Raw genomic sequence first — 14,086 nt, 5'->3', positions numbered from 1 at the left:
TTTGGGGAGGAATCTTTTTTTAAAAGCTCTACATTATGTGAATATATAGAATATTTTTATGGACTTGTATTAGAAGGAACTATCTAGGCTGAGAGAGGCAGCTGTGCTGGATGGAACACCAACAGGCACACTGAAAACAGTGTGGTACTGGTGAAAGGAGTTACCAAGTCAGATGATCTGATTTCTGGTCTTGCAACTTGATTGTATAACCTTGATTATATTACCTACTGTCTCAATTTTCCTACCCTTACCTTGTTTACCTCAAAGTTAGGGAAGATCAAATGTGAATGTACATGAAAGTACTTTATAAATAGTCAAATGCTGTCCTAGAAAAAGGTACGTTAGGTTTTGTAATGGCTTTTCAAACTTCTGAAATTCCTGTTTTATGACCAGTAAGTACTGTAAACAAGAAAACAGTATGGAACAGGTCTGACAGCATAAGGCTTGTAGGTGTTACCAGCAAGCCTGTCAGAACTGTCAGTCACCAAGACAATGAGAGACACTGCTCCACTGGACAACTCTGTCAGTCCCCATGGGGCCATAAGATTGCTCATACTCAGGCTGGACTGGACAGTGATCACTGTAGGAAACAGTCGAATCTATCAACTAGATGGTTTGACTAGTCCATGCAGGAAAAATTCTTCAGTATACATGACTCAGGGCCTAAGTGAAGTGTGGAACACTGAGGTACGTTATCGGCTAGATGGTTGACAGCTCCAGTTCTCTAATTCTAATTCTCTCCCAGGATTTACTAGTCCTTTTGGCCCTTGAGTCTATATGTAAATGCAATTCTCACACCAACGGAAGGGTGGTAGAGACGCAGGCAAGACCTAGGATAGTTACAGGCTAGTTTCTCCAAAAAGAAATTTCCAATTATCCATTGTAGATAGTGCAGAATCTCACCATTCTAGGGTGCCACTACTACTAGATACTACAAGGAACTAAAGTGAACATTTAGAATAGGGAAACCAAAGAGCTTAAATTCCATTTAAGTCAATTCCCAAATACTCACTGTTATCACCCTAGCATTCACAAAGTTCAAATATCAAGGGGTGGGGGGAATATACATAGATACATACATATATATCTCATATACATATGCCAAAAATTACTATAGTTTACTTATTTGCATAGAAGAATTGAGATATAGGCCAGAGATATTGGGGATGAGAGGATTCAGCAGACGGGGGAGGGGGGGCGGGTAGAACAGGTGGATTGACTGAAATACACTGTTAAGGGAAGCAGCGGGCAAGACAGGAGAGGTCTGCTGTACCATATGTGAGTCAGCTCCCTGCCTATCACAGGGTGATTGAACTCAGGCTTATAGCAGTGATAATGCTGAGACATAACTCCTAGGCCATGAGTTTATGTCCATTGGATCAAACAGACTAGTGGTTTATTATTCACTGTTTAATATGTGGTGCCAGATAACTGTGTAAAGCTTTCTACTTCACAGCATCAAGGATATGAAAGATAATGAATCTGAGTGAACAGTAAGTTTAGAGAGCATGAGTGGAGCTATCTTACTGAAGATAAGTTCTAAATGATCTCTGAAGTCTAGATGGTTAGTTTCTGAAGGTACTAGACTTGGGGAGGGAGAGCAGTTCATCAGGAGCAAAGATTAGGAGATAGGTAAGTCCAAGGTGGGTTTGGGGAACAAGACCAGTTTGGTTAAACAGGTATTTAAAAAAGAAAATAAGAAGAGGCCCACATAGCAAAATACCACAAGAAACCTGTTGGCTACCTGGCCTCTCTAGCACTATGCCTGACATTCCCCACTGTTCAAATAGTTAAGAGCCTACATTTTCTGTAGGCTGTATTACATAAGTCTTTCTGATTAGCTCGTCATTTTAACTTACAGTAATACAGGAAGGCACTTTTCCAACAGCCTGACAAATTAAAAACAGGAATTTTTCTAACCTGTTTATATTAATCCAACAAAGAGCTAATTGGGGATGCAATCTTGTGGGGTCTCATGTGTGATAGGACCAGGACAACAGAGAGGAAAAGAGCCAGACTGAGAGACCATACGAAGGGAATGCCCTCTGCCTCAGAAGCTATGACATAGACAGACATCCAGTGCTGCCACCATATCAACTCCTTCCAAGATGATGTAATGGGAAAGAGCACGATTTGGGAGTTAGTGATGTGGGTTCCAGTCCCAACCATGAACAAATTATTCACTATCTTTGAAATTCTACTTCCATTATTCATAAAATAAAGAAAACATACTCTTATCGCCCTCCAAGATTAACAAGGTAAAGCATTTAGGGCCTAAATGCTTCTTAGTTCCTACTCTGAAAGACCTCAATTCCCTCTGTGGGTAATTTCCCAGCAGTTAGGGGGAAAGAAGAGAGCTATATTTTCTTGCTCTCTATTAACAGGTGATTTCTCCTTTTCCTTTCTCCCAGCACACTAGCCCATTTCTCTTAATCTTTCCTCCTTTATTCCATCTGCATTCACTCCAAACTACACTAAAAGAAACAGTCAACACTTTAAAAAAGGGCAGTTCCTACCATTAACCTCACCCCAAGACAAGTAATTCTAGTCATCTCTCAACAGACAATTATGGCCTCTTCTGAAGATTTAAATAATGACTTCCTAATCTACATCTGTACTCCATTTCCAATACCCAAGGGGTTCCCTTCCACCCATGTCCTGTAAGTATTTCAAATGTTTTAAAATAAAAAAATGTTTAAGCCATCACTATCACCTCAGGCTTGTTAAAATGACAATTATAAAAAAGACATAAGTATTGGTGAGGATGTGGAGAAAAAGAACCCTTGTGCATCTCTGTCAGAGATGTAAATTGGCAGTCACTATGGGAAAGAATATGGAGTTTTTTCAAAAATTTAAAAATAGAGCTACCATATGATCCAGAAATTTCACTTCTGGGTATTTATGCCAAGAAAACGAAACACTGATGTGAAAAGATACACATCCCTATATTTATTACATTACCTACAATAGTCCAGACATGTAAACAACCTAAGTCCTAAATGTCCATTGATAGATGATGAAAGGATGAAGAAAATGTGTGTGTGTATGTGTGTGTGTGTCACACTACAATGTTCTCAGTAACAAATGGCAAGCAGGAAATCTTGCAATATGGATGGACTTTGAGGGCAATTAAGCTAAGTGAAATAAGTCTAACAGAAAAAGACAAATATCATATGATCTCACTTATATGTGAAATCTTAAAAAAAAAAAAAAAAAAAAAAACCACCTGAGCCCATATTATCATATATACAAAGCTGAGACTCAAGATTTCCAGAGGCTGAAGTGGAGGGAAGGAGTGTGAATGGGTGAAGGTGGTCAAAAAAGGTGCAAACTTCCAGTTATAAAGTAAGTCACAGAGATATAATATACAGGATGGTAACTATAGTTAACAGCACTGTATTGCATATATTTTAGTTGCTAGAAGAGTAAATTTTAAAAGAGATTTGTTTATGCATATAGGCCTGAGTGCAGGTGGTGGTGAGAGGATTCACCAGAGACGGAATAGGGAGTAGAACAGGCAGATCAAAGTACACTGCTGAGGGGAGCAGTGGGCAAGACAGGAGATGTCTGCTTTGCCATGTGAGTCCCCTTCCTGGCCGGGGATCGAACTCATGCTGCAATGGCTGCAGATAACTTCACAGCGCTACCCTTTAACCTACTGTGCCACAGGGTAGGGGCCAGAAGAGTAAATATTAAAAGTTCTCATCCAGGTGGTGCAATGGGTTAAAAACACAGCACTATGAAGCCATCTGCAGCCACAGCAGCACAAGTGCGATCTGCCAGGGAGCTGACCCACATGGCACCGCAGACCTCTCCTCACTCGCCCACTGCTTCCTCAGCAGTGCATTTCAGTAGATCCACCTGTTCTACTCCCTACTGTTTCTGGTAGATCCTTTTCACCCCTGAACCTTTGGCCTGAATCTCAGTTCTTGTATGCATAAATAAAAATAAACCTTAAAAAAAATTATGTCCAAATTTAAACTCATCTCAGTTCACATCATCAGTATCCACCCTGGTGCCAAAGTTTAGGAGCCATGCTTCACTCTGACTCCCTCTACTTCAGCTGTCAGATGAAATAAAAATCAAATTCTACTGATTCAAATTCCTGACTCTTTTACTGCCTACTATTACCACCTTAGTTGCTACCAACATCACTTGCACTACTTAGGAACTAACAACTTAAAAGAGTCTCTTACTTAAAAACTTATTAGAATCTAATTCATCGTCTCCAGAATAGTTTAGTATAAATAAACTTGACCCTATCATTTCTGAGATTAAAACCCTTTTAAATGTCATTTCATTGTCAGTGAGATCAAGTCCAAACATCATTATCCTACTATTACAACTTATCTAGCGTACCAATCTTTTGCTTCTGAAATACTCAATCATTCCCGCTCTGCCACTGGTGCAGATGCCACAGAGGTCAGGTTCCACTTGGCTTAAAGACCTTTCCTGATGCCCCTAAGCTGGGGTAGACCCCCTTACTCTATGTATCCATAGTACACTGGACTGCCACATCCAAAATATTTTGTCATTTTTATATCGGTCTCCATAGTATGGAGAAGATCAGCTGGGGATGCAAGAAGAAAAAAACCTAAGTTTTCTTGAAGACCAGGAATTATATCAAGCAGGTGAGGATACTGGTTAATTCACATGTAACATACTGCACATACTGCATGCCTATTAAGTGGATTCAGGAGCCGTCTATTTTTAATTTCAATTAATACTCACAAAATGGAGAAATGGTTTACAGTCCAATCAAGAAACTAAGTGGAAGATAATAATGCAAGCATAATAGGAACAAGAAAACGGCAGTGCTGTGTCCTTGAAAATACCAAAGTTTTACCTGCCACATTACAAGAAAACAAAACATTTAATATGATGACTAATTGATCAGTCAGTCCAAAATTTAAAATGAGCTAGATGACCATTTAAAATATGGACTTACAATCTCGTGTACACTTTATTCCAAGTGTATATAATGCTATCATAATCATAGCAAGATAAACATGTTGAAGAATGCTTATCTTCAACCTTTTAAAATGTTTTAAAAAAAAAATACATAGAATTGGGCCCTCCCTGGTGGTGCAACGGGTTAAAGTACAGCACTATGAAGCTATGCACAAGCCACTGCATCATGAGTTTGATTCCCACAAGGGACTGATTCACATGGCACAGCAGACTTCTCCTGACCCTCCTGCTGCTCCCCTTAGCAGTGTATTTCAGTCAGCCTGCCTATTCTGCTCCCCACTCTATCTATGGTGAATACTCTCACCCCGGCCTGCACCCCAGTTCTTGTATGCATAAATAAGTAAATCTTTAAAAAAATAAAAATGTATATATAAGGTGGCAGTTCTGGGCCCTCCCTGCTGGCACAAGTGAGTTGGAGCACTGCACTGCGAAGCTAAGCCAAGCTGTGGCCTCTCCTATGAGTTCGAACCCCGCCCTGGAGGTGATCCACAAGGCGCAGCAGACCTCTCCTGTCTCGCCCACTGCTCCCCTCAGCAGGATACTTTATCTATCTGCCTGTTCTGCTCCCCACTTTGTTTCTGGGGAATCCTCTCACTGCCCCTGCACCTCTGGCTGTACCCCATTTCTGTATGCACAAATAAACAAATCTAAAAAAAAGGCAGTTCTTGGACTATACTTGGGCTCAAATACCTAGACTTTAATGTTTTTAAATTTTAAAGTTAACCTGTAATGTTTATAAATCCATCCATTAATATTAATCCATTAATATCTCAAGAAAATCTGGATTTCCAACTTCAAGGGAGAAGTGGATTGCAGAAAAGAGATGGAAAATTATGCAATACCAATAAGACAATACCAAACCTATATTCCCCCAGGGGCAGCAACAACTAGCTGTCCAGTAGATGTCCTGACATTCTCCAGTTGGCCTACTGGTCTCCATGCAGTTGATTTTACTCTTCTTACTCACTAGAATTTAAACTTCAGGATTTCACCAAAAGGTAGATTTCTTTCTTGTTCCCCATTGGACTCCTAGGATTTAGAATAGTATCCTAGCACACAAAAGGCAATCAATAAACATTTGCTGAAATTAATAACTACTCCTCCCCTAAAAGACTTCCTGACAAGTACTCATGTTTCTGTCTTTTTCTTCTCAAAGACAATTGATTAATCTTTATATTTAGTAGAGGGACTGATATATAGTAAGCATTTTATTTGTTCAGTAAGTGACTAATAATTTGTTATTACTTATTAAGTACTCACTGTGTGCTAAATATCATGCTAGAGTGCTTTATATGCATTAGCTCATTTAATCCCAACAATCCTAAGAGGTAGACACTGCCATCCCTATTTTAGAGATGAGGAAAATAAGCCCCAAAATAAGTAACTGGTTGGAGAACTACTATTAAAGAATGAAGTAAGCCTCCCTGGTGGCACAATGGGTTAAGCCACAGCACTATAAAGCTATTCACAGCGACTGTATCAAGACTTCTGATCCCTGGTCAGGGAGGTGACCAACAAGGCGCAGCAGACCTCTCCTATCTTGCTTGCTGCTCCCCTCAGCAGTGTATTTCAGTAGATCCGCCTGATCTGCTCCCCATTCTGTCTCTGGTGAATCCTCTCACTGTTCCCTTCCCCCACCTGCATTCTAGCTGTTGTATGCATAAATAAATACATTAAAAATAAAAAAAGAATAAAGTAACACAAAATTTCCCTAAGAAAAGATACATGGAGAAAGAATTGCTTCTGACTTTCTCTTCCAGGAATGCCAAGGAACAAGGAAAGTACTCTGAGTAGACTGTAGAATATATCTTAATGGAATAAAATTAGTAAAGTCAATAGGAAAGCCTTGAATGTCATACTGCAGGGTTATAATTTTATCTTGTGAACAGCAAGGAATTAGCTAATAAACAGATCCTTAACTAAGATGAGGAGTATTTGGCTACAGCAGAACTGGTACTGGTAGGGGAGAGATTTGGAAGGCTTCTGAATAACACTTACAATTTACAGTATCTTTTGATATGGAGATTTTTTTTAAAGATTTATTTATTTATGCATACAGAACTGGGGTACAAGCCAGAGGTACAGGGCTGGTGGGAGGATTCACCAGAGACAGAATGGGGAAAAGAACAGGCAGATCGACAATGTACACTGCTGAGGGGAGCAGGGGACAGGTCAGGAGAGGTCTGCCATGCCATGTGGATCACCTCTGGGGCTGGGGATCTAACTCGCACTACAGCAGCTGTGGTCAAACTTGCAATGCTGCATCCTTATCCGTTGCTCCACCAGGAAGCACCCTGATATAAAGATTTTTTTTCTTTTTTTTTTATTACAAAGTTTATTTTTACAGATATAAAGATTTTTAACATGTTCATCGACATTAATATTTTCAATTTGAGGAGCCAGAGACTCAGCAAGGTTAAAGACTACAGAATCAATATTCTTTGTGGGGTTATGCTCTCAGAAAAACCTACAGCAAAGCAACCTCATTAACCGGGAATGTACAATATTCAACAATTGCCAGTATAAAAAAGATGGAGAAAAGACTAAGGAACCAAAGATGAATGAAGGTCCATGTCCTAGTGTCTGGACCAGTGACACCGCCTTTTAACAAGCAGGAGAAGCAGGTCAGGGAAAGGCACTAAGGCAATGATGCTGTGGGTGGGACACTCAGGTAGGTGGTTGGTGATGATTTCTCTGAAAGCACTGTGGGGTGGATGGGCAAGGCTGGAGGGAAACTAAAAAGCGATGGGCTAATCTGACTAGGAAGGGTTCTGAGTTAGGAAGGTAATGTTATTTGTATTCAAAGGCCAACTCCAGTGGCCTTCCACAGTCCAGAGAGAGAAAAGTTCCAAGTTGGCTAATTCAGTGGCTCAATCCTATATTTTGGTTGGAACCACACTATTTGAGCATGTGGTTCTTCTATTTAACTAGCTATGATTTTGTGAAAGTTATTGAACCTCTTTGTACTTCAGTTCTCATGCATAACCTGATAATCTGAGAATTAAATGAGTTGATAGTATGGTCCTGAGTGAGTGCCCAACCCACAGCAAATTTTACATTCGTGTTAGTGCTCACACTTGAGTGATACCTGACTTAAAATATAAGCTGTTACAACAACAACAAAAATAAACACATGCCTTTTGCAGCAACATGGATGGAGCTGGAAAAGATCATGAAAGAAAAGGAAAAATACCGGATGGTTTCACTCATAGCAGGAGTATAATGGACCAGGCGAGAAAATAATAATAATCAACAGCCATATACCAGAGACATTTTGTGGGGGTGGTGTGGGGGATGGGATCAAAAACAGTGAGGGGAGGGAAGTGCACGGGACTATCGTGATGGTACAGAGTGATGTGGTGATGGGAAGTCCACGATTACAACTGAGGTGAAAAAATGCACAAAATGATGTAAAAATAAACTATCATATATAATTTTTTAATGTGGAAATAAAAATAAAATAAAATATATAAGCTATTAAAGAATAACAAAACAAAACCTGACTAATCTCTTTTAAGTAAGAGACTTTTCCAGAAGTGCTCCAGGTTTCCCTTCACATCTAATTAGCCAGAACTGCATCACATGGCCAGGCCTAAATCAATCACTACCCAGGGAGGCAAAATTAGGAGTGGTTTAGTTTACATTAATCAAAACCTTGGGAGGGAAGGGGCAGACATGGGTCAGATTCCTGGTTAGCAAGGAATGGTGATCAAACACTGTCTACCAGAACTTGGTTTTGAGGGGCTGTGGTTCTGCTGAGGAGGGTCAAAATAAGCAATTTTCAGAACGGTAAGCACCCCCCTGAAAAAAGGCTCTTTAGTGAGGGAAAAATCACTGTAACGATCTGATGAGGCTTGGCACAGAAGAAATCATCTATCGTGTATTTAGAATGCAAGGTAAACACACTGAAAGGCGGTGAAATGGAGCAGGTTCCAGACTCATGGAGATGTACATGCAGGCTGTGTTAATGTTCCCAACAACCAACAGGCCTAGTTTTGAAGCAGGCACCTTCAAAGTTTTCAAAAACTGGAAAGAAGAAGACATCTTTCCAATGTCCGGTATACTCGTTTGGAAACTAACTTGGATTCAATGTTAAGATTAAACATATCCTTATATTGGTTTCATTACCAAGTTACTAAGATGAGCAAAAATAAATTAACAAACCAAAGCCAAAACCAAATTCTAACAGTTAGACTGTCTGGACCCAAAGACAAGGTGGGACAGGGCAGAGGTACTGGGAATGGAGCTGGAGAGAAAAGGTGAGAGTGCCTGACTTGACCAAGAGTATCCTTCAGGGTCCTGGTGAGGCTGTGTTACTCTACCAAAACATGTCCATCTTGGATCTACCAGAAATGAACTAACTTTACTTAACCTTTAAAAATTTAGGTATTTTTTTAAGAGTTTATGAGCAGCAAAATGGGCAAGTATCTTATTTCTGGCTTTGGTGCTTGTACAACACACCAGCTGTGTTATAGGTCTCTAAGGTAGTTTTCCAATGTGTAAAAACTGAGTAAATTGCTACTAAATTAATTTCACTAAAGTTAGTAAACCCAGTATTGGCTTTTTCCCTGAGGCAACAATGTTCCTGAAATTGAAATCCAACACAAATTCTACAACATAAAACCCCTAAAATTTTTTATTGATACATAAAGTTGTAGTTACAAAGACAGGCCTATCAATGTGATCACTGTGCATGGAGGATTCTAAAAGTAAAGCTGCTTAAGGGGGAGGAGCCAGCATTGTTGAAGGTGTTCAGATATTTACAAGTCCTTACTAGGTCCAAATACCAAAATCAGTTAGCCCTCAAGAATCTTGATAATATTGCTCCTCCACCCTGGTAGAGGGAAGGCAAGTTCAGAAAGTTAAGGGAAGTAACATTATTGTGACCTGTGCTAGATACTTTTCATGTGCTTTGCTGCACTTTGATATTTAAGTGACTAATCTTCGTGAGAGCTAAAAAGTGGAAGGCCTGATTCCAAAGTCACTGCCTTGTAGTTCAAGGGAATTTGTTTCCTCAGGATCAGGGCTCTTACAAAACTCCCAGAATCTCACCTAGCTCCCCCCAAACACACACACACTCACTCACTCACGCACATTTTCTCTCTCTCACGAGCTGGGATAAGTAATTCACTTTGGAGCCTTTCAGTTTCATTTATACTTAAGATTTCAGAGGAGACCCACTAGCAAAAAATACCGAACACCTTTGTAACTTTGCCTAGGGTGACAAGCACTCCTCCCCCTTTGCCCAATCCAGCCACTAGAGGGCCGGACTAGAGCGCACAGCAGCTATAACTAGCGCTCTGGAGTGATCCCCCTGGGTTAGCCACAAACTGTGTGACCTTGGGTAAGTCACTTTACCTCTCCGCGCCTCAGTTTCCTTATCTGTAAAACAGGCGTGACATCAGAATCGATCTCATAGAGCCTGTGCACAGCAAGCAGAACAGGCCGTCCACAGCAAGCAGAATCGCGCCTGCACACTGGAACAGCCGGGCGAGGGGAACAGTTCACCGCCAGAGCCCATGCGCCCCGCTGGCCACCCCAGAGCCTGCGCTATCAGTCTCCGAGCGCCGGCCCCGCTGGCGGAGTTCCTTCAAAAACAGCAACAGGTCGCCCGCTCCTTTTCTCCTAACGACAGTCCAGAAACGCGAAGCCCCCGAGCTCCGTGCGGCCCGAGGTCTCGGCCTGACCACGAAGGGTGTCACTGCGAGCCCCGCCGCACCAGCCCATTTCCGCCCCAGCTGAGGAAGTTCCCTCGGCCTCCCGCGGCCCCGGCCACCTTCGGCCCGGCTGCCCCCGCTCACGGGGCCGGAGCTGGCTCGCCGGCGTTCCCCCCATCGGAGGGCTCAACCCGCGACGTCGGTCGCACAGCCCGAGTCCGGGGAGCCTCGGAATCCAGTCAAGACGCGTGCGGGTCAAACACACGCCGGGAGAGGGCTCCCTTTGCTCCGCCTGGGCCTGCTGCCCGAGCCCGGCCCCCAGCCCGTTTTCGGCACGGGCTGGAACGTCGGCCTCTTCCCAGCCCCCGGGAATGCGTGGGCCGCGGCCCGAGGCCTCCACGTGGGGGCTTCGGGCGTGCCAAGGTGCTCCCGGAACCGGCCGCCAAGCAGGCTCCCCCAGGCGGGCCCCAAACTGGCCTGGGGGGCACTCCCGGCCTGGCTTCTCCGCTCAAACCTATCTGGAGGGGGCTCAGGCATCCTCCGCGGACACGGGACCAGCTCTCGCCAGACCCTACACCCCAACACCGCCTGACTTCGAGTCCAGGATCGCCTGGTTTCCTTACTCACCCATCGCGGCTCCGCTCGCTCCTATTTGGCGGCGGCAGCGGCGGCAGCTTCGGCGGCAGCTTCACCAGACAATATGGCGGACCTGCAGGACGGCAGCCCCACACGGACAAACAACTTCACATTCAATCCGGAAAGAAACGCGCTCGCAGCCCCTCCGGGTAGTTTACTGCGAGGATCCCACTTAAAGAGAACGCGCCCACTAAAGGCAGGTAATGGGGCTGAAACTTGAAAGGAGTGGGTGAGAGAGGCCGGGGTAGGGGAGATAGCTACTAAATGAAGTTATGTGCCTAAAAGTTCTCAGCCTTTTCAGTTTCTTATAGTGGCCTTTTCCCTGAGCAGCTTTTTCTTCAAAAACCTATCTTTGCCTTTAGGTTAAGCCATGCAGAGACCCTGAATGTGAAGAAGAAATCTTCTGGAGAAGAAAAATTACTTGCTCCAGGGTATAGAGATAAGCCAAGGAACAAGCTAAGCGTTTATCTTCAGATAGCTCCCTGAGGGCCTGGGTAGCTTCTGTGCAGTCCATCACTGCAGCTCCTGCCCCTAGGACTGTGTCTGGCACAAAGTATGTGCTCTATAAACAAACAATTGTTGATTGAATTAAAAAATGAATAAACAGACTTGTAAGTCACACAAGAAACAAGTTCTCCCTTTTTGGAGATGAAGACGTTGAGGTCCTAAGTATTCATGTGGCATTTGAATTGTGGGATTTATGGCTGGTCCGCATCAGACTTCCCTCTTTGCATCACAGCACGGCATTCCTTCCACAGAAGACTTCTTTGTCACTGGTCCCAGGCAGGGCCTATCTTTTGGAAGCTGAACAAATTGTCAACTCTAGTGTGTGCCTGATCCTTTAAGGAAAACAACTCGAAAGGCAAACTCTGGAGCCAAGCTGTCTGGAAAGGGAGTGCTCCCTAGCTCTCTTCCTACTTGAGCTTCTACTCAAGGTCAGAATTCTTCATTCCGTCCTAGGCCATGGCAAAAGACTCTCAAGACTTTTGTCTCCAGGCTCTCTGCTTGCACCCACTGTCTCTTTACAGCAGCCACCTCATCGTGACTCCCCTCTGCTTAGCAGTTTCCTACTGTCTGCCCTTAGGTAATGCCCAGACAGTTCACTCTTCCTCACAAGCTGGCCCTTACTGGCTTCTTGAGCTACTCCGCACCCAGCCACCCATGCTCCATCCACATTTGTTAACTCCCTCCCTCTATGATATGAACTTATGTCAACACCTAATTCAAAACTCTCCTCCTCAGAAAAGCCTCTTTCTACATCTATCCTCTTTGCTTGGGACAACTTTTCCTTAGCACTTAGTACCCTAATTTGCTCACAAGGTGTGGCTCCCCCTCCTGGTCAGGTATTGAAGGGGCATTATCGTCCTGTTTCAGTCCCTGTGCCTAGCACCATTCCTGCCTCCAGTCCCCAAAGTATTCTTTGCAGTGTCTGTCTCCCATACACCATTATCTGTATGTCTTGTGGCCAGCAGGGGCTCAAGGAAAAAACTAAGAAACTAGGGCTGACTTGATGGGAGGCTAAGACTTTGTCTCTTCTCCCAGCTCCTGGGGCCCTTCAGCTTTGCTCCACAGAGCCGGAGCGGGGTGACCCTCCAATCCTCTTTGTGTCTACTCGGGATTTGGCTGGTTTCACATAACCTCCCTAGCTTAGGGCCATTTGTCCTCCCAGATCCTGCCCGGGCAAACCTTTCCAGCCCCACCCCATCAGCCACACCTTCCTCATACCTTCTTGCTTTGGAAACTATTCTCTTCCCTCCCCAAACACTACCAGCGTGTTCCAGATCTGTTGGTGCCTAGGCCCATTCTTTCACTTGAAATGCCTTTCCTCCTCCTTATCCATCCAGGAAAGAGCTGTAGAACTCAGGCTGTCCCTCCCCCAGAAAGCCTGGAGGGCATCCTCCCTGCTGTGCTCCTGTGTACATTGTCACTGTTAGACCATCACAGTGTAGTAGGCACTCTCACCACCTACCAGAGCAGTTGGCACAGAGCGGGGCTGTGTCTGCATGATGACTCCGCACATCACCTTCTGCTAGGATAGTAGTGTCCACTGCCAGAGGACTCTTTGTGCTCAGCTCTGCCACTTCCTAGCTGTGTTACCTGGGGCAAGTCACGTAAGCTCTCTGAGCTCCCGGCTATCACCACTACCATGACCCATAGTGCCTGCTCATCTCTCCACTGGAGAAGGCTGAGCCCACAGGGGCCCTGGAAGCCACCCTTGGGACTTCCCAGTCCAGAACCCCACTGACCACACCTCTGCTGTGTCAGTCCAGAAGGAAAAGAAATACAGGACACAAGCTAATTGGGAGTATAAAAATAGGACTTTTTTCCTCATAATCACATCAATTACAAAGAAAGAAACAGTATGTAACAAAAATACAAAGCTCTGGTGGATTTTTTTTTTTTGTCGGTTTTTTGTTTTGTTTTGCCCCTTACTATCCCTCCCCAACAGCCCCTTCCCAGAGACCCTGGCTGAAGCCTGGATGCTGTCCCAGGGGTCACTCTGGAGACTCAGGAGAAGCGGTGGTCCAGATCCCGTTGCGGGCTGGCTGAGTACGCGTAGGCTTTGCCCAACACCAGGCGATCCCGCAGCAGCTTGAAGAAGGCGTAGTAGTTGCTGAAGAGGATGAGTGCCAGCGAGACGGTCTGGTGCCACTTTTCTGAGGACATTAAGGAGTACAGCTGGTAGACAATGACAGCGCCCTCTAGCAGCAGCAGAATGTTAAGGATCCGCAAAGGTTTGCTGAAAAAAAACTGTCCAGGAAAGAATAGGCAAGGACTAGAAGGGAAGGCTCCAGAAACCAGTCTTGTAGGTGGGGGTTGGG

The 14,086-nt window shown here is 44.0% G+C and overlaps 2 protein-coding genes across 3 annotated transcripts in view; both read right to left on the bottom strand.

The window, feature by feature from the left end:
* Window positions 1-11,334, bottom strand: part of KPNA6 (karyopherin alpha 6 (importin alpha 7)) — a 41,094-nt gene extending 29,760 nt beyond the window's left edge. Inside the window, exon 1 of the mRNA XM_004678737.2 lies at window positions 11,256-11,334. Coding sequence (XP_004678794.1) covers window positions 11,256-11,259 — 4 coding nt within the window. The 5' untranslated portion in view covers window positions 11,260-11,334. The remainder of the gene's footprint in view (window positions 1-11,255) is intronic.
* A 1,546-nt stretch (window positions 11,335-12,880) lies between these two features.
* The window catches only part of TMEM39B (transmembrane protein 39B), a 17,952-nt gene continuing 16,746 nt past the window's right edge, over window positions 12,881-14,086 (bottom strand). The window contains exon 9 of one of the 2 annotated variants that reach the window (XM_012722655.1): window positions 12,881-14,015. In XM_012722655.1, the coding sequence (XP_012578109.1) occupies window positions 13,773-14,015 (243 nt within the window). In that variant the 3' untranslated portion in view covers window positions 12,881-13,772. The remainder of the gene's footprint in view (window positions 14,016-14,086) is intronic. The other variant, XM_004678736.1, reaches the window with a different exon arrangement.

The sequence above is a fragment of the Condylura cristata genome, unplaced genomic scaffold (genome assembly GCF_000260355.1).
Source record: "Condylura cristata isolate star-nosed mole 26May11 unplaced genomic scaffold, ConCri1.0 scaffold00008, whole genome shotgun sequence".
Taxonomy (NCBI): domain Eukaryota; kingdom Metazoa; phylum Chordata; class Mammalia; order Eulipotyphla; family Talpidae; genus Condylura; species Condylura cristata.
This window is presented reverse-complemented; position numbering and strand designations above follow the sequence as displayed.